Genomic DNA, 20254 nt, shown 5'->3' with positions numbered 1-20254 from the left:
GCGGCAACCATGGAGGGTCTTCTTGGAATGGGCTGGGTCCTTCCATTCCTGGGAAGGGCAGGCTTCCTGGGAATCAGGCACACTAGTGAGGAAAACTCCTGGGAAGGGGCTGAAGTCAAGTCAGCATTTACATATTTAAGTGGCTGCAACCCCAGGGGCAAGACAGTTGAAGTGGGGTTGAGAGGAGGGAAAACAGAGCCCAAAATAGTCATGGTGCTCACAGGTTGGGCGGCCAGCCACGTCCACGGGAGAGCCGCCCGCACCTGCTAGTGGTTGTCCCGCGGCCACCAGGCCCTGAGGACGCTTGCCGACCACGGGCCACACCTGGGGTCTGGGCTTCCACAGCCTTAGCTCCGAGGCCCAGCTCTCCCTAAGCACTCCCCCGGCCCGATCCCGGAGCGCCTGGAACTCCCCCGGGTGTGCACGTAACATGGGCCCTCACCCAGGATATGCCCCTTCTTGAGTTTTGGGACAGCATTGTCCATGTCTCCCTGGGTTGCCCCGTGGCCCCGCCAGCCGGGGCTCAGTCTTCCACAGAGGGATGAGGCACATTCATGCCACAGATATTTATTAAATGCTGGACTGGAGACAGCAGGCAAGCCCCGGCTCTCTTTCCCTAAGATCAAAGTTATCGACCTTCCCTAAACCACCCCAGCTCCCTCCGGCGCCCCCTCGAGGCCACCATCAGCAGGTGGGAGGCCGCAGGTATGCCGCTCGCGGTTTCTCATCAGCTCCGCGCCTTTGGACAAGCTCCTAACCTCTGAATCTCGCCTTCCTCACTGTACAACTGAGATAAGCCCACTCCCCGCAAGAGTCCTTTTAAGGAATAAATGGCATCCAGCAAGGAAGTGCCTACAGTTGCCTGGCAGGTTCCAAAAGCTCAGTACATCACAGCTATTCTGATGAGAGACCTGGGCCCCTCGTGGAAGTCTGTTCCCTGCTTGCGCCCTGTTCTCTCGGTTTCCGCAGACCTGTTTTCTGAGGTCACATCTGCGGGTGGCTCACCAGGTCTTGGCTCTGTCCTACCTTGAATTCAACATGCTTAAAACTGAACTCCTCTTGGGGCGCCTGGGTGGCTCAGTTGGTTAAGCGACTGCTTTCGGCTCAGGTCATGATCCTGGAGTCCCGGGATCGAGTCCCGCATCGAGTCCCGCATCGGGCTCCCTGCTCGGCAGGGGGTCTGCTTCTCCCTCTGACCCTCCTTCCTCTCATGTGCTCTCTCTCTCATTCTCTCTGTCTCAAATAAATAAATAAAATCTTAAAAAAAAAAAAAAAAAAACTGAACTCCTCTTGCCCCTGAACTTGCTCTCCCTCCTTTGTCCCTGTCTCAGTCAATGGCACCGAAGTGGAACCCAGGGTCCTTCCGCGCGCTTCCCATCACTCTCCACTGGGTCCCACCGCCCACCAAGTCCAGACCTTTTTATTCCGACGGTTCCTGAATCCACCTCCTGCCCTGCTTCTGCACTGCCCTGGCCTTGCTCGCTCTCACGCTTACCCACCCTGCTGCCCTCACTGCCACCCTGGTCCCCTCTCTATAGAGATCTGACCATCCGCTGGCCTGCATTCTCCAATGGCTCCATACTGCTTACCAGAAAAAATCCAGTGCCTTCCCGTGGCATGCAAGGCCCTCTCTGACCCGAACCCTGCCAACCCCCCTGGCTTCCCCGTCGCCTGCTGCCTCCCCACCAGTCACGTGCAAGCACGTTCAGGTCCCCTAGCTCTCCCCAGTTTCTGTGCCTTCGCTCACAGTGGCCCCTCTGCCCAGAACCTACCTGCGGCCCGTCACCCAAGCAAGACCTGTCATCTAAGAAGGTCTTTCTAATCCCGCACAAGGAGAGTGAGTTCTGGGTGTCCTCACCTTCCCCTGTAATACTATGCTGTTCTTCACCGCCTTTCACCAAACTGCAGCCTTCTTGAGACCATGTGTATTCTCAACCGTGGATTCTCCATGGTTTTTCTGCCACGTGGACGGGAGAGATGTACCTTTCCCCCTCAGGAGTGGTATTTGGGTAGGGGGGGCAAGGGTCTCCCCGTACAGAAGGCTGCTCAGAGTCTCTGGTGGTGGTGGGTGGGGGAGGTCTTGTGGTTGGACCCCCACCCCCACCGATGATTCTGATTCCCTGCCCCTACAAGTGTGTGCTCTCCCCATGTGCAGCTGAAATGAGCTCAGGGCTTTTGCCCCTGCTCTTCCCTCTGCCTGGAATGTTCTTCCCAGATAACCGCTTGGCTCACTGTCTTCTTTCTTTTGGATCCATTTGAATGCCACCTTATCACTGAGACGCACCTGACGCCCCTCACCCCCTCGCCCCTGTCTATCTCCTTACCCTGCTTTGTTTTCCTTTTTAGCAGTGATCACCACATAGTACACCATATCATTCTTTTTTTCTTTTAACTCTTTCCCTTGGCCTGAATATAAGGTCCATGAGAGCAGGGCCTTGGCTTTCTCCACTGCTGTGTCACCTGCATCTAGAACAGTAGCCGCCACACCAATCTTTGTGATCAGAGGAATGAGCGGTGTCCTTAGTGCATTGCTTCTCCAGATCCAGGCTGGAGACCGGGGCTGTCCACAAACTGTTGTTACCGCTCTGAGACAAGTGCAGCCATGGAGAACAAGCATCTGGAAATCGTTATAGCAATTCACCACAACTTCCCAGCACATGGGTGGACTACAGGCTCAGTTTGGGCCCAGTGAGTCTCACAGGGTGCGCGCTGTGAAGCGGTCCCACGGAGCAGGACCCCCTCCCAGTCCACAGTGGGCTGCAAATTGGAAGCAACAAATTGGTCTTTCCCCACAAATCATCTGAGAATCTCTGCTCTAGAGCATTCCATGCTGCCCGGCACGGAGCAAGTGCTCAAGAAATGTTTGTTGAATGAATGAAAAAAAAAAAGTCAAAAATCATCATCTCTCCTGCAGCAAAATTTAAAGGGAGGTGCTGATATTGCATTTATAATGTGAAATACATATTTGGTCTTCATCCTTGTTAATGGCACAGAGTTCCTAAAACACTTGGAATTTTCTAAGTGATGAGAGTGACAAAAGTGTCTTTTGTTATGTTAATAGGGTAATGACTTGTGGAACTCACCTAAGGTTGGGGACTGGCCACCAGAGGAACCAACCATGTAATTAGAAGGTTGGAACTTTCAGTCCCACCCCCTTAACCTCCAGGGAGGGGAAAGGGGAGAAAGGTTGAATCCATCACCAATGGGCAATGATTTAATCCATCATGCCTATGTAATAAAGCCTCCATGAAAACCCAAAAGGACAGGGTTCAGAGAGTTTCTGGGTTGGTGAACAGTGGAGATGCAGGGAGAGTGGAACACTCAGAAAGTATGGAAGCTTCGTGCCCTTTTCCTCCATACCTTGAGGCCCCAGTATACATCTTTTCCATCTGGCTGTTTCTGAGTTACATCCTTTTATAATGAGTCAGTGATCGAGTAGGTAAAATGTTTCTCTGAGTTCTGTGAGCCACTCTAGCGAATGAATCAAACCCAAGGGGAGGGTCATTGGAACCTCCCATCCATAGCCTGTCCATCAGAAGCACACATAACAACTTTGACTTGCTATTGGCTTCTGAAGTTGGGGGTGGTGGTGTCCATCTTGTAGGACTGAGCCCTTAACCTGTGAGATCTGGTGTTCTGTCCAGGTAGACAGTGTCAGAATTCATTCACATTGTCGGACACCCAGCTGGTGTGAGAGCGTTGCTTGGTGGGCAAACCCCCCATATACGCGTTGGAATTGGGTGCAGAATCAATACAGGCTTAGCCATGGGGTCTCTATTCCTAAGAAGGGACGCTACACCCCAGGCTCTGAAACGGGGAGATAACTCTGATCCCCTGACCCTCCTGACCTCGTGGGAGGACCGTGAGCCCGTCTGACTTTGTGAGATGAGCTTTGTTATCAGCTTCCTTCAAGGGCCTTCACTGCCACATGTCCCTTTCAAGGAGTTCTGGTTTCTCCATGGACAGACCTCTAACCGGGGCTTTCGGGGGCCCCTCTTGGCCGGAGGTAGGCCTGGTGTATGGCCCTGACCCACAGGCCTTGCACCTGCTCCTGGGGCTGTTAGAGCTGGACACTCCCGAAGTCCTGGACGGGCTGAAAAAGGCAGGGCTCAGATGGCACTCCCCTCACCGTCCTACCGCCTCTATTTTCAGGCTGTCTTCCAGCCATAAGGATCAGCCAGTCCTGCCATGGGGACTGCTCCTCCCCCTGGCTTGTACTGGGCGCCGAGGGAAGGTGGCAGGAGGTGGCTCGTCCCTGTCTGAGACCACAGAGACAGCTGTTACCGCACCCTCTTCCTCCTCATCCCCGCCCCAACTCTGTGGCCGGCAGGAAGACTGGACTGGGCTCCAGGCCCCCAGGCCCCCAGCGGTCCCCTTGGAGGGCTCAGAGAGAGCCATAGCAGCCTAGAGCAGGGCTGACAGAGGAGTCAGAATGGCTCAGTCAAAGGGCTCCCTGGGAAGGAGGCCTGCTCCCACACGCCCTCTCCATCACCTGGGCCTGGGTCTCCTTCCTTAGGGTCAACCCCTTGTGATCTATTAGGATACAAATCCTCCCGGCGGGAGGGCATTCTTTCATATTTGTTGTTAACTCTTTAAGGCACATTTGCTTCAGGAGCCGAAGTGGGTTTGGCCAAGGGAGAGGGAACCCGGTGCTTGGAGAGGGCTCGGGCTGGGTGGGGCGGGGCTCCGGATGGGCGTCCGCACCCAGCCCTTCGTGCTTGCGGGCCTCCCAGCAAGTGTTCGAAGCAGGCTGGCTGGGTGCTGCTATTATAAGATACTTTCATAACATTAATGATTGTTTTCCTCCTGTATTCGTCCCCTTTCTTGCTCCCTTAAGCAGACAGAAATGGTGGGCCTCCTGCCTCAGGAGAGGTTTGTGCCAGGGCCCCAGGCCTTTGCCTTCTAAAGGCTGAACCCACCATGTGGAAAAGGGTTGAGGGGACAGAGCCATCTCACTGGGAAAACAGAGATTCCCCCTAGGGTTGAGAAGCCTCTAGGGTAGATTTGGTCTGTGGTCTGCTTCCTCATCATGCCCTAAAGATGTAGCAGGGTCTGGGAGGAGGCCCCAGGGCCCCCCGAGAAAGCAGGGTCCCACCTTGCCAAGGATTCCCACCCCTTCAACTTTGCATGGAGACAGTGGGGGGCAGACCTGAGGGGACCATGGGCCTAGAACAATATGGCCTCATCTGGGGTGGACAGAGCACCTGTAACCCGGGACCCTTAGCACTGCCTGAGACACAGAGCCTGGCCCAAGCCCAGTGCAGGCAGGCTAACAGAGAGCACCGAGAATTACTGAGGTTGAGGTTCTCCCCATCCAGAGGGATGCAGGCTCAGAATCAAGAGAACGTTGATTTCTAGGAAAAAGGATGACATTTCCTGAGCACCTCAATTGTAGAGGAAGGTTCAGCCCTGTTACACTGTTTTTCCTACTTCCCAGATGAGGAGAATGGGGCTTAGAGAGGGAAGCAGGCTGCCCGAGGCCAAGAGGGCTTGTCCCACCTGCCGTGACTGAGTCAACGACTTTTCTACTAAGCCAGCCTGGTGTCCGGTGGCCACACTATTCACGGGGTGACCAGGGTCCTGGCGTCTATCTCCATGACCACCTCAGCCTCCAGGTTTGGAAAATGACCCGTTCAGGAGTGAGGAATGTGGCTATATTTAGCCTGATGGACTCTTACCCAAATAGATGTGATCTGAGTGGGTCTCTCCTGCCATCCTACTTCCCCTTCACTTCCCACGCAGGAGAACCAGACTCTCCAAGGTCCTGGTGGGTCAGACATGTCAGGGCTTTCTACCCAAGCAAGACCGTGGAGCCGAGAGTATTAGGAGGAGTCTGCATACTTGCGGTGGTGGTGACAGGGGGGATGAGGGGAAAGCGGGGTGCCCAAGCTGGGAGGAGTTGGGAGACCAGTCCTGTCTTAGGTAATCATAATGATAGCTAAGATTTATTAAGCACCCACTTATGTACCAGGCTTTATTCTAGCCACATACATACATTTAATCCTCACAGAACCGTATAAGGGAGGTACTCCTACCCTCATTTTACAGATGAGGAAACTGAAGCCCAGAGGGGTTAAGTGATTTCTCTGGGATCACACAACTACTACGTGATAGAACCATAGTGTGAAGCTAGACAGTTTGATTCCAGGGTCAGTGGTCTCAGCCTGAGAGAGGGAGGCCACGCTGAGGAGGGAGAGAAACAGCATGCCTGGGACACCTGGAGGGGTTTGTCAGGTCCTGTCCCCCCAACCCCGCCCAGGTCTGCCATGGCCCCATGCTTGTGGTCTGGGAGGGCTGGTCGGGCAGAGAAGGAAAAGAATGAAAACCGCACAACCCCTGTGTGCCAGGTGGGACGTGACGTCATGGCCCTCATCGATGTAAGAGTTCTGCAAAGGTTACTATCGTGGTCCCCTGTGAGGTGACTGGGGCACAGAGAGTTTAGGAAGCTGCCAGAAGTCCAGGTTGGAGGCAGGTTTGTCTGATGTGAAAGGCCTCTGTCCCCCCTAACTCCCCCAAAGTCTGCACAACTTGGACAGGGCGCCCAGGGTTTCTTCCAGGCTTCCGTTGTTCACTACCTCCCCGTCCACAGCCCTGCTCTGTGCGAGGGGTGCAGATTAGGGTGGGGAATGCTAAGCCCCCAGAAGGGGAGCTGAGTCCCTGAAGTGGGAGAGGGCAGGCTCCGAGGTGAGGCCGAAAGGCAGGCTTTCATTTTACTTTGCCAGACCCTGTACGGTGACCCAGGCTTGATCACCTGGGCCCGGCAGGTTCGGATCTCTGAAGAGCAAGGCCAGAGCTGGGGTCCATCTGAGGCCAGAGCCTCCCCAGATAGTGAGGTGGAGTGGGCTGCTGGCCGCAGGAGTTGGCAGGCACATTCCAGACCCTATAAAAAGACAAGTGCCCTGGATGCCAGAGGCTTAGGCTGCAGCCTTGTGCAGAGAACTGCACAGGAACCTGAACCCCAGGAATGTACTGGGGCCTGGCCGAGAGTCTGCTGACACAGGAGGGCTGGCAGGGGTGGGCCCACTGCTCTCCGAGGGCCGGGGATGGAGAGGCCAGGGATGCGGAGGCCAAGGACAAGCTGAAAGGCTGAATCCCGCTAAGCCTGGCCCTGCCCCGGGCACCACCAAGGCCCACCTGACTGGTGCACCAAAAATCAGCCAGAACTTAGAAATTAGGCAGAGGGAGGTCGCCATGTCCTTGTAATGTCATGTTGGAGCATTTTATAACAGGCCTGGCCAAGGACTATTTCATGATCTAGGACAAAGTTTATCAGCCCCGGCCTTATTCACATTGCAAGCCGGAGAATTCTTTCTTGGTGGGAGGGGGCCATCCTGGGCATGGTGGGATGTTCAGCAGCATCCCCGGCCTCTACCTGCTAGATGCCAGCAGTGTGGGAACGGTCCCCACCGGTTTCCCAACATTGCCTAATATCCTTCCCCTCGCCTGCCCTTGTAACCCACTGAGCTGAGGGAAGGTACCTGTTCAACTCTCACAGTTCGGTCCTGTGGAGATGCAAATGATTTCTGCGTGCCAGAAAAGATAACCCCAATGGGTTACTGCTTCACTGCCCTGTGGGACATCAGCCAGCTTGGTGTCTAACCTGGTAATCTTATTCCATCATTTCTTTCTCCAATATCATACACTTCTGTTCCTCTAATTCTCTTTGAATCAGCTTTACCCTCCTGTTTGTTCTCTTCTAGGTTGAATTGATCTTTGACATGCGTTCCTTCTTTATTTTAATCAGTCATGTTTGCATTGTTTGAAAAGCGTACTTGGACACAGGATTGCTTTGAGGATGAAGTAAGATAATATAGCAAAAGCATGGGGCGCCTGGGTGGATCAGTCGGTTAAGCGACTGCCTTCGGCTCAGGTCATGATCCTGGAGTCCCGGGATCGAGTCCCGCATCGGGCTCCCTGCTCAGCAAGGAGTCTGCTTCTCCCTCTGACCCTCCTTTCTCTCATGCTCTCTGTCTCTCATTCTCTCTCTCTCAAATAAATAAAATCCTAAAAAAAAAAAAGATAATATAGCAAAAGCAATCGATTCCCAGTCTGTGCCCAATAATTAGTAACTCTGATCCTTGTTGCTTTTCCACATGGGTTCCCTCAGGCTGCTCAGGGCTGAAATGGTGACCCTTCCAAAGAGGACTTGAACTCAGTCAGGGGTGCCCCCTAGGAGCAGCATTCCTTCAGACCTCAGGGAGCAAGTGGGACTTCAAGGAGCAGAGCTGGCTTGGGAGGGTCTTGGTCTGGGTTGGAGGCTGGGGCCCTGAGCTCTGGCCTTGGCTTCCAACTGCCCTTGGGCATCTCACTGCCCTTTTGCTGGCCCCCGTGGTGACTCAGTGTCTAGTCCATCCTCCTGCTTCTCTGACAAATGGTGTCCCTTTGTGACCTGCATCCCCAGCCTTCACTCTCCTGGGAGAATTCTGGGACAGGGCTGTGTTAGACTCAGGCTTCCCAAGCCGGAGGCAGGCTTCTCTCTTGGGCAAGTGGAGTCCGGCCCAGGGAGAGGCTGAGGCTGGATGCTCTGAGCATCCATTCTGGCCTGGGCAGGCAGCAGCTTCACAATCAGGAGAAAGCAGGGTTACAGCGAGGGGCTGGTGTCTGCTCTCGTGGGACTCCTTCCTGTGCCACTCGCCAGGGAAGCAGGGATGGTCATCTCTCCTGATACCAAGAAAGCCACATCAAGATGCCCAACACAGGGTACAGGCCTGCCCACATAACCAGCTGGGCATGTGCAGTGCTTTAACCTCTCTGTGCCTCAGTTTACTCTTCTGTAAAGATGAGAAAAATAATACAACCTGCCTCGTGGGGCTGTTGTGGGCAATAAACAAGATCATGTATATAAAGCATTAGAATAGATCCTGCACATTTGTGAGTGCTCAACAAATACTGGGTGCTGTTGAGGAGGAGGAGGAGGAGGAGGAGAATTTGCTGGAGGAGGGGGTTGGGGTGGCCAGGAAAGCCATTCAGATAAGTTGGATGTTTCAAGGAGTGAAAATGAAAAATCTAAGAGAAATCCGGGACAGATAGCGGGTAGGATGAAGAGGAATTTTTTTATTTGGAATAATCCTTTGGTCATAGCCTTTGAATCTAGAACAACCCAAGGGTCTCTGTGACCGGGGCTTTGTGACTGGGGAACCTACTCTGAGGCACTGTGGTTCCTGCATAATAAAATTCCTTATGTTGAGAGAAAGGGCACTCCAACACCCCAGGTCTTGACTCATCCAGTAACTTCTCTCAAGTATATGATGTTACCCCCATGTTACAAATGAGGGGACTGAGGGCACAGAGAAGTTAAATAACGTGTCCAAGATCACGCAGCTAGTACATGAATGGTCCTGGATTCAAAAGTATACATTGGTAGCTCCAGAACCCATTCTGCTTCCCCAACCTGGCTGATGTCAGAGCCCCTTTCCCCCTCCGCCATGATGCTACATGGCTGGCCAGGACTTCAGCATCCCCGATCCTCTTCTTGCTGTCCTCTGACCCACCGTGTCTCTCCAGAACTCCCCTGCCCTCTCTGAGCCTCAGTGTCCTCTTCTGTTCAGGGAAGACCCAGGTTTCCCCACTGACACAGAACAGGCAGAGTTGGGGGGTAGCTCAGCTCCAGTCCATCACCTGCAGCAAAAGCTGGGGGGAGGGGGAAGGAGATGGAGAGCAGGAGAAAGCTCCTGGAGGGGCACCCAGACCTTGCAGGGGAGTCTGCTCCACAGACAGGGGTCGGGGTTTCTTTCCCACAATGGAGGGTGCCAACTGCCTCCCGACTCTGTTCTGCACACAAAGCACCTGTGGGAAGCCTTTCTCACCCCCCTGACCCGCCCTGCCCCCTACCTCTCACCCCCATCAAATGCTCAGACCTGCAAAGCCAATTGCCCAGTGAACCCCAGCACCTGTATCTCAACATGATTGAAACCGAAAATCAGTGTCTCCCTCCTCCCACCTCAGCCTGCTCCTCCCCCGGTGCTGCCTGTCTGGGTAAAGCGATACGGCCATCCACCCTGTCACCTACTCTGAAACCCAAGTGTCATCCTTGCCTCTTCTTCCCCTTCCCCATGCCTCCATCCCCACATCCATCAGGCACCAAGTCCCACTGAGCCATCTCTTCACTATCTCTCAACGTCATCCTCTTACCCATCATGCCTCAGTTCCAGTCTCCCCCATTTCCTGCCTGGACCACTTCACGGCCTCCTCCCCCCTCTCCCTGCTTCCTTTTTCATCCCACCCGAGTCTACCCTCTACATGGTGGCCCGAGAGATTTTTCTAAGTCCCAAACTCATCTCTCAACCTCTTGCCTCCAGCATTTCGCTCATGGGGCTCCCTGCTGAGGCTTCTACAGCCTTTCCCCTGGTGTCCCCAGCCCTCCTCCGGGACCAGCTACATAATCGATGGGCCCAGTATAAAATGAAAAATTGTTCAAAAAGTAGGAAATAAATGCCATTAAAGGTATTAAAATATAAAGCCTTTTCCTTCCTTCCACAGTTTCCTTTTCCTTCCCACATGTTTTTTTACTGCCTATTTACTGTTGTGGGGGGCAAGTGCAGACCCTCACACGCACTCCCTGACCTCCTTCATGACCCACTGCATGCTCAGTCCGCCACCATCCAGCAGCCAGACATCCTGTCCCTTGGCTAGAGGTGGGGAAGTGGAGGCAGGCATCTCGCTTCCCACAGGCTTGCTGCCTCCACCCAAGATGGACAGCCAGCACACAAGGGTATGGTTACCTCTGCTCCAGGAGACACTAAGTATCTGGTTGGGGGATACCATAGGCTCCACCCAGCAGTGATTCACTGAGTGGGCTATGATCCTGTCAGCCCAGGGTGGGGAAACACCCAGAGTCTTGAGACACCCAAGACCCACGTGTACCCAACCCTGAGCCCAGCTCAGGACACCAGTGGGGAGAGACTAAGCAGTGTCTGTCTGTTGAGGTGGGAAGCTGGTAGGAGGTGGCAGGGGGGGAACTGTGAGGGGGCCATGGCTCCAGGCTACTGGGGCACGTCCCATTGTCCCATTGGTCTTCACTCACAAAATAAGGATTCAAAGATGAAATCATTTAAATTTTCCGTACTGTAAGCACAGATCATTAAACTCCAAGCATGGGGCCCTTCTGAGTGTGGGCCCCAGAGCGACCGTATAGGTCACATGCCCATGAAGTTGACCCCGTCCTCATCCTTCACATCTCAGGGTAAACATCTCATCCTCTGGGAAGGACTAGGTCCTCCTCCAATATAATATCATAGTGTCCCAAATCTTATACATTTCCCATCTCATTTTAACTACTTGTGTAATTGGTTTAATTATAATTATTTGTTTAATTGACTTAATTAATTAAGCCCTGTGAAGATTGGAACTATGTCTACTTGGTTCCCAATTATACGCCCAGCGTGTGCCAGGGATATAATAGGCACTAAATAAATATTTGTTAAATGAAAGAAAGTTAATGAAGAACGGGTCCTTGGGCCTTCCTTCTTAAAAACTATGGGTTATTTTGGATGACCTAAAAGTCCCTAACTTTTCTCAGAAACCTACAAAGCAGCCAATAGGTTAAGAGAGAGATTAATGTCTGATTTCCCTTCCTTCTGGTCTAATTCCTCTCATTTCCCTCCTGCTGGATTGTACAGAGATGAACATATAATTGACATGTGGGAATAAAGAGGCCACAGCTAGAAATTGGCTCTGTGACTCTGAATACCACCTACCCTCTCTGGGCTTCACCCCAAAGGGATCAGATTAGGATCCTTCACTGATAATAGTCTGTCCAACTTTGATATTTGAAGTGATGTTCACTGCTTTGGAAAGGTTTCTGGTCAGGTTTTCGTCTTCCAGGAAACTCACCTGTGCCTGTGAGCTCAAGACCTTACCCAAAGCTTTGTAACTCCATCCCACAAGCAAAAGGAAAGCTCACAGGACCAGGCAAAATTTTTAGGGCAGCCATTTTGTTTCAAGATGGAAGACGACAGTGTAATTTAACACCCCACAGAGGGCAATTTCTTTTGAAAGTAGTCAACTTCTTAAGGAGTTGAAGTGGAACGAAGGCCCAAAAATATGAAATCACGAAGAGTGGGTTGGACCCAGAGCCCTCCTGGATTCAGGGACATGGAATATGAGGCCTGTCTTGTGGAAGGCTCAGCTCCCCCTCCCAGCCCTGGTTGTATGGGCCCTGCCCACAGTTCATCCCACTCTCCTTCCACACTCAGGAGCTCAGAGTTTTTTCTGTTTATAGCCAAGCACACACTTAAAAATCCCAGCTTCTTACCAGCTCAAGATAGATTCCCATGGAAACCGGCAAAAAGGAGGAGAGGCAAAGATAAATACCTTTCTTTCAGGCCCCGGATGCATGTTAATTGGCCTCCTCCCTCCCACCCCTGTGGTACAAATGCAGGAAAAAGCCTGTTGAGATGGTGGGTCCATTGTCTTGTCTCCTCAGGGGCCTAGACAGTAAATGCCTGAGAGCCCTGTTTCTATGATGGCTTCCCCTAGAAGTTCTCATGCTGTCACCACATGGGCAACACAGGGCTCATAAGACCAGGTCCTAAAGTCAGAGAGGCCTGAGTTCTGTGGCAGGACTTGCATGTGGGGTGACCCTGGGCAAGGTACCCAAACTCTCTGAGCCTCAGTTTCCTTGTCTTTTACATGGATTTAATGGTGTTACCTCACGGGGCATAGTTAAGAGAATTAAGAAAGACAATAATGTAAAATATTTAGCACAGAACCTGGCATCCAATACGCACATCGTAAATGGTAACCATGTTTACTATTATCTAGCCATTAGGTCAAGTCAGCCCTTTACCTCCACAGGGCTCGGTTTCCTCATCGGTAAACCAGTGAGGTGGGGAGGGGCGAGGACAATTCGATCCTGGAAAATCCCTTCCAGATCTGGCATTTTATGGTTCTGTGTCCATGTTATTGGTGAAGGAGCGAGGAGAACGTGGTATAGAGCTCTAAAACATGTGCTCTTTTGGAATTCCTAGATCCCACTCTCCCAGGAGACAAGTTCCTTCTGGATGAGATCCAGGAAAGGGAAAGTAGCACTAGGCCTCCATTGCTGAGTAGCTGACACTACTAAGCCTCAGTTCCCATAACTGTCAGATGGCACCACTTTATAGGGTTGTTGTGAGGATTTTCTGAGCTTCCTCTCCTCAGGGGCTTAGCACAGGGCACAGTGAGTAGTCACTCAGCGCTGGATGGTAATATTACGGAACCCAGAAGTAGCAGGTTTACCCTGCAAAGCTGTTGAGTCGCCCCGTCAGCCCCGCAGGTGGCTGGGAGGGTGGGGTCTATATCCTCAGGAGACCATCCACCAGCTCCAGCACCATCCAGGAGCATGCAGTCCACCAAGGGGGCCTCCCCCAGCCTGGGGCTGCAGGCCCGCAGGAGCGGGGGAGGAGGACCTCTCTTACCAGGCCAAGGTTCAGAGTGTTGTTGTCATCTTCTGGCATGGGCAGGTACACAGCCAGGGCCACACAGTTGGCAAAGATGGTGAGCAAGATGATTGTCTCAAAGGGTCTGGTGTCAGGGTTAAGGAGACCCCTTGAGTGAGGGATTGTGGGATTGGCCGCTTTAAGGGGAGTGGTACAATACAGGCTGATGGGCACCATATTGCTCCTTCCCTGCTCCCCTGCAGGTTGTGGCAATGGCCAGGTTCTCCTCGGGAACAGGTAACTTCCACTTAGATGTGATGGGAGCTCAAGGCTCTGGCTTCTGGCTGAGGGCTACTCAGCTTCAAGGGCCAGGAAGACTTAAGGCTCCACAGCAAGCACCTGCCCATCCCCCAACCCTACCTGCCTGGCTCCTGAGGAGCCATGACTTCCCGAGATTCTCACCAGACAACTTGAGGGGCTCACTCAGAGAACTGGCAAGGGACGCTGGGGGCTGAGTATCCGCAGGACAGGACGGGGAAAGGGGAAACTGCAGAGGTGGTACCTGAACACCCCCCTAACCGGAGGAAGGAATGGATAAGCCGACTGAGATAGCAGCCCACCCCGCCCCCTCCCCAGCCACGCTCACACACTGGCGTGCGCATCCCACACCCACTCACGCCTCGCTCCCAGACACACCCACCCCCTTCACAGTCATTTCCCAGGGGGCACCCCCAGGCCCATTCCTTTATGGGTGAGCAGCCCAACCCACCCCATAGGCTGAGCCACAGGAAAGCCAGTGGTAGAGGTGGGGACAGCTTGGGGTGGGACGCCCACGATGCAGAAAGTCTGGACTGACTACCCCCTTCTCTTCCTGCTGGGGTTTGAGAAGAGGTGGGCCCCAGCAGCAGAGGCCTGCAGAGGAGAAGGCGCAGAGGTGCCGAGGATGGAGGAGAGAGAACCCCTCCCCCGGGGAAACCCGATCCCCCAGGAGACAGGCCAGGAGGAAGAGGCATGGGGTGCTCCCTGTCACCAGGTGCAGCTGTGGGCAGCAGGGCCGACTCTGAGCCCAGCCATTCCAATTGGTCCCATGTTTTTCTTATCCTTCTGATTAGCCCTTAGTCCCCTTTCTTCTAGGGAACAGCTGGTGGGAGCCCAGTCTTCCAGAACCCTACAGAAATATTTCAAATATTCCTGACCTCTCTCTGAGAAGGCACTTGACACAGACGCTCCCCCCAATCTCCTTCCTCCCTTCCCCAAATAACCCAGATATTTTCATCATTCTTCCTCTCAGAGCTAATGCAAACAGAGAGAGGGATTGCAAGTCCCTGTCCCCAGGGTGGTATGTCTGAGCTAAAACTGCCAGGCATCTCGGCCTGCCCCCAGAGCCCCTCACAGCAGCCCTTTGTTCAAGGCCATTTCTCCCTTGACTCCATCCTCAGCTAGACTCCCCTCACTCGGCAATCTCTTCGCCTTCACACCCTCCCACCAAGGGGGGGAATTTTCTTGCAGAGGCCCCTGCTTTTTTCTCTCCCATCCTGTATCAAAATGAGACTGTCGCCTCAAACCCCTCAGTGAAGCCCCACGATAATGGGATTTGGGCACACCTGCGAACCGCCCCCGTGAGCCATCCAGGCCCCTTCCGCAGATGGTTGTCACCAGGCCTTGGGCCGAGCACTCAGGCCGCAGCGGCCCCGCCAGCTACTCTTTCCTCTCAGCTGAAGCCTTCCTTCCCAAAGGCTCCTTACACCCTCCTAGGGCAGTTCACCCCGTCTCCAAGTCCCCAGTCCCCTCGGCCCCCAAAGTCTGTGATCTGTGACCATGCCCTGCCTCCCTCTCCCATATCACACGGGCTCTGCCTGACACCCTGGAGGTCCCAAAGGATACTTCCATTCCACGATGTTGATGCAGGCCTTCCTCAGAGGATTCTGGAGGGTCAAGCAGAACAAGGCCCGGGGTGGCCTTGGCAGAATCTCAGGAACGGGCTTCTTGGGCTGTTTCTTCCTCAGGCCCTCATCCTGGGGTGAGGACGGCTCCATGGCTTTCCTGGTGGTCTCACTGTCTCCTGCTCCCCCACCCCGCTGCTCTCTCCTCCCTGCGTCCCCAGTGCCCACCGCCTTGGGGACTGGACCGGCTGAGCCTGCTGGGCCAAGCGTGCCCTGCTGAGCCAGCCAGGGGGCGGGGGCAGAAGGATTACTCTCCCTGCTCCCAGCAAGTAAAATTAGCCTCCACTGGCTCCCTGCTTGCCTGGCCTGAGCTCCTGAGGCCAGGCAGCTGTCATTCCTTCCCAGCCCAGCCAGTGACATCCCAATATGTCCCTGAGGAGGTTGGTAGGGGGTGGCGGAAGGAACTTTCACACAGGCCTGGGATGGGCTCAGTGGGAGACAGGATGGAAGGCTTCAAGGCGGGGGCAACAGAGCGTTCAGGAAGGGGGTAACCTATGATATGGAGCCTCAAACTGTGGACGGGCTCCCTTGTGCCAAGATGAGCGTCCCCCTGCTCCCAATCCCACAGCACCCTCCGTAAAGGTGCTGGGTGGCCTAGTTTGGCGTATCTACACCACAGCCCCGTCCATCTCAGAACCTGTGGCTAGCTATCAGGCCAGACCTCGCCAGCACGTGCACAGCCCTGTCGGGGAAGGCCAAGTCCTCCACACCGGGGTGAAAGGCTCCCTCAGAAGAACCTCGAACGCGCACACTTCAGGCACCGCGTGTAGTGACTGTGCGTTGTACCCTCCTCCCTCCACCCCTCCAGCGCCTAACTGTACAAGGGTTGTGTCTCCTGCCTGGGACTCTGGCCCCTCCCTGACATTGTCCCTGGGATACACTAAGCTCTCTGTAAATGTTAGTTGAATGCAGAGCTAACCAGAACACCCCCGACACGGCACCCAGTAAGTGTTCCGAGCCGCAGGTGGGAGTGACAAAGGGGCACCAGCGAAGGGAGGTAGACAACGATCTGGAATCACACAACTCAACAAATCTTTTATTTAGCTTCTTGGTACAAACACAGCGCCATATGGTCCCATTGCCCACAGAGGGATACAGTCTGAGGGGGGAAAACGCAGTCCTCAAGCAACCTGGGGGGAAAAGGATGAAAAGGCCACCCTGGCGGCCAGGGGTGGGGGTGGGTAATCGCCCTCCATGGAGGAAGCCGGAGGGCGCCACCAAGGCACGCACATGGCCCCTTCCCAAGTCTGATCTGGGCGGAGTGCAAGTCGCAGTCTGGCCTCCTTTCCTCCGGGGGTGGGGGGGGGGGGGGGGGGTGGGAGGCGGGGTGGCAAGCAAGCTCCCAAAGTGGACGCTAGGATCTGAGGCCATCTCGTGGACAGCAAGGGCATGGCTCATCCCAACCAAAGCCCGGCCGGCCTCCTGGGGAGTCGCAGACACAGGGCTGCACCCGTGGCGACGGAGGTCGAGGTCGGAGAGGCCCCACAGCGGGGGGTGCACAACCGGGAGCTGAGCTCCGTCCGCAGCGCGGGGCTGAAGCCGAGCGGGAGGCGGACCCAAGGGATGGCCGTGCTGGGTTACCCTCCCGCGGCCTGGAGCGGGCGCGGCGCGCACCCGGAACTTCCCCAGGCCCTGCGCCCTCACTGCACCGACGGGGCTCCTCCGGTCTCTGTGGTGCCCCTCTCTCCCCCTCCCTGCACCTCTGCCCCAAGCTGGAAGGAATGAGGTCGGTGGTGGCGGTGGCAGAGGGACGGCGTCGCAGACACCCGAGCGCCGCGGGCCCGCAAACGCCAGGGGCCTGAGCCGCACCGCGGGTGACCCGGCAGTCCCCGGGCTGCTGTCGGGAGTGGGACGGCCCTGGCGGGTCCCCACCCCCACCCCCACCAGCCCCCGTCCCGATCAGTGGCTGGATTCTTCAGACTCAAAGAACGGCGAGGAGGAGAAGCAGGAGGACTCGGACGAGTCGGGCACCAGGGAGGCGGGCGCCCGTGCCCCGCAGTCGCCGCGGCAGCCGGGCGGGGAGGCGGCGGGCGGCGCGCCGTCGGGGGCCGCGCTCAGCAGCTCCTGCAGGTGCTTGATGTAGCGGATGGCGGCGCGCAGCGTCTCCACCTTGCTGAGCCGCTTCTCGGCCAGCGCGCCCGGGAGGTGGCCGCGGAGGCGCGCGTAGCCCTCGTTGACGCACTTGACCCGCTGCCGCTCGCGCTCGTTGCGCTTCTGGATGAAGGCGGGCTCGAAGGGGTAGTCGTACACCCCGAAGGCACCGGCGAAGGGCACGTAGGGGAACACGCCCGCGTAGGCATCGTAGTACTGCGGCTCGGCCGGGCCCGGGTACAGCAGCAGGGGCACGTTGCCCAGGGGCTTGGCGGGGGGCAAGGGCGCCCGGCGCGGAGCGGGCACGACGCCCAGCTGCATGCAGCTGGGGGGCGCCAGGGGCCGCCGGTCCACCAGGGCCCGGCAGAAGTTATTGTTCATGGTGCCGCGTGGAGCTGCACCCAGAGGCAGACCCTCCCCGAATCGGCGCCGCCTGGGCTCTGCGCGGTCCCGACCACCGGGACGAGTCACATCGCCAGCAGCGGCCCCGGGGTACCAGGATGGGTTAGGGCTCCTCTTCGCCCTCTGGGGTGGCCTCCGAGATCTCCCTGACAGAAGTCATTGCTGTGGCCTTAGTGTGGCTCCTGGCAGAGGCTCAGCGGTTCCCTCTCCGATCCAGCCGTGGCGCCGCAGAACTCCGGGGACCCCTGCCTTCTTCCGTGGCGCCCATGGGCAGGGCAGCAGGCCTCGGCACCCCGGCTCCTCCTGAGCCCAGCATGGGCACCTCCCACGGGCACTAACCCTGGGACTTCATACTTGGGGCCACGGGTGCCCGGTTCTTGTTCCTCACGGCCTTGGGGATCCCCCCGCCGCCCGGGGCCTCACAACGGCGGCTGCTGTGAGAAGTGTGCCCGCTCAGCTCAGGGAAATGTTTCTAAAGAAGAGGAGAGTGAACGTATCAATTAGGAATTGTATTATGGGCTCTTCTGTGTCACCCCCACCCCCACCCTCCAGGGGGATCATAAGCATCCCGAGCCGAGGCAGTGTGGCTGCTGAGGAGGAGGATAGGGGCAGAGCTGGGTTCAAACCTGTGTTCATCCTTTCATGGTTGGGGGGCCTCTCTGCGTCCTGGTTTCCACATATGGAGATAATTCAACATCCCTCACAGGAGATTAATAATAATATGTGAGAATCAAATGAGAAAAAATATGCCAAAAAACACCTCCTGGGCCTGGCTTATAAAAAGCGCCCAATGACCCTATGATTTAACAATTGCACTACTAGCTATTTACCTAAATGACACAAAAATACGAATTCAAAGGGATTCATGCACCCCGATGTTTATAGCAGCATTCTCTACAGTAGCCAAATTATGGAAAGTGTCATTGATAGATGAATGGATTAAGAAGACATGATGTGTGTGTATATATATATACACACACACACACACACATATATAATGGAGTATTACTCAGCCATAAAAAAGAATGAAGTCTTGCCATTTGCAACAACACAGATGGAGCTAGAGAATATGACGCTAAGCAAATTAAGTCAGAGAAAGACAAATACCATATGATTTCACTCATGTAGAATTTAAGAAACAAAACAAATGAGCAAAGGGGAAAAAAGAGAGAGAGAGGCAAACCAAGAAAGAGACTCTTAACTACAGAGAACGAACTGTTGGTTACCAGCGGGAAGGGGGTGGGGCGATGGGGGAAACAGGTGATGGGGATTAAGGAGAGCACTTGTGATGAGCACCTTGCATTGTATGGAAGTGTCGAATTACTATGTTGTACACCTGCAACTAGCATTACACTGTATGTTAACTAACTGGAATTTAAATTTAAAAAGGGGGGGACCTGATGACGTCATTTCCTTTGAGAGTGGGCATCAGGTCTTGGGAGGGATACCTTCCAGGGCCTTCCATCTAAGGGCTCAAAGACTGCTTATTGAACTAGCACAGTGGCCACCACAAGTCCACCAAGGGGGGTAACTCTTTCCTGAAGGAAGTGAATCCGATTCCGAGAGACTTGGGTGTTGCTGGGACTTTCACAGCCCTCTGCCCGGCGGGGCGGCGACACCAAAGCCTTCTGTGCCCCGTGCCCGTGGATCCAGGCTGCACCCTCCCACCCCGTCCTGGGCTTCTCCTTGCGGCACTTAACGGAAGTGTCTATTCTCTCACCTCTGTGTGCCCAGAGCCCGGCCAGCTCCTGGCCTGTAGCAGACGCAGCGCAAATGCTCGTTGAATAACCGGCCGGAGGGCTAGGCAGCAAGTTGGGCTTGTCCGGGTCGGGCTCGGTTACACTCAGCCTTTCCCAGGCTCTAGGAAGCTGCTACCTCAGAAATAAGTGGCCCGCGTCGAATTTACAACCCTCATCCCATGTGGTTAGCGGATTCAGCCTGAGTGTCATTTCCTCCAGGAATTCTCTCAGGCCCTGTTCTCCCTACTTGTGTGTGTCCCCAGTGTCCTACAAATGCCGTCTTAGCCCCTGTCACACTACTCTATCATCGTCCTCCTCATAGAAGATGGAGTGACTGAGCGAGCTGCACCCACACGGGGAGAGATGGGGCAGCAGGAGGTCTTGGACCAGGCCTTTCCATGAGACAGAAAGGGGCTAGCTCTCTCCCTGACAGGGGGAGGTTGGTGACTCAGATTCCTGGGGGAGTCTCCTTCTGCACTTTCTCATCTTAGTCCTTAATTGGGTCCCAACTCTGTTGCCAGCTAGCTCTGCCCTTGCTGAATGAAAACTGGGAACAATGAACAGCGATTCTAAGCGTCATGGAGACTTGCATCTGCTCTCAAGAGTGGAAGCAAATGAGCCAGACATCAGGACAAATTCACATATCCCTCCCCTGCTCAACAGCATTTCAGGGCTCCCTGCTGCCTTCGACGGAAGGTTCTAGAAAATCTCTTTCCAACAG

General features: G+C 55.0%; 2 protein-coding genes across 4 annotated transcripts in view; both read right to left on the bottom strand.

Moving 5' to 3' along the window:
* Positions 1-15595, bottom strand: part of CACNA1S (calcium voltage-gated channel subunit alpha1 S) — a 68551-nt gene extending 52956 nt beyond the window's left edge. For all 3 annotated transcript variants that reach the window (XM_035010360.1, XM_035010361.1, XM_035010363.1), the window contains exons 1-2: positions 15243-15595; positions 13398-13503 (exon numbers count right to left, since the gene is read on the bottom strand). In XM_035010360.1, the coding sequence (XP_034866251.1) occupies positions 13398-13503; positions 15243-15394 (258 nt within the window). In that variant the 5' untranslated portion in view covers positions 15395-15595. The remainder of the gene's footprint in view (positions 1-13397; positions 13504-15242) is intronic.
* Positions 15596-17200: 1605 nt separating this feature from the next.
* ASCL5 (achaete-scute family bHLH transcription factor 5) lies at positions 17201-17773 on the bottom strand. The gene has a single exon (XM_035009528.1). It carries the CDS (start codon positions 17771-17773, stop codon positions 17201-17203), a length of 573 nt encoding a protein of 190 aa, XP_034865419.1.
* Between the last annotated feature and the right edge of the window lie 2481 nt (positions 17774-20254).

The sequence above is a fragment of the Mirounga leonina genome, unplaced genomic scaffold (genome assembly GCF_011800145.1).
Source record: "Mirounga leonina isolate KUSES-001 unplaced genomic scaffold, KU_Mleo_1.0 Mir_154, whole genome shotgun sequence".
NCBI classification, from domain to species: domain Eukaryota; kingdom Metazoa; phylum Chordata; class Mammalia; order Carnivora; family Phocidae; genus Mirounga; species Mirounga leonina.
Note: the sequence above shows the minus strand (reverse complement) of the source record. Positions and strands in the feature narration are given on the sequence as shown.

Excerpts from the sequence above, each read along its gene's own strand:
- ASCL5 (XM_035009528.1), bottom strand. The coding sequence starts at position 17,773 with ATGAACAATAACTTCTGCCGGGCCCTGGTGGACCGGCGGCCCCTGGCG.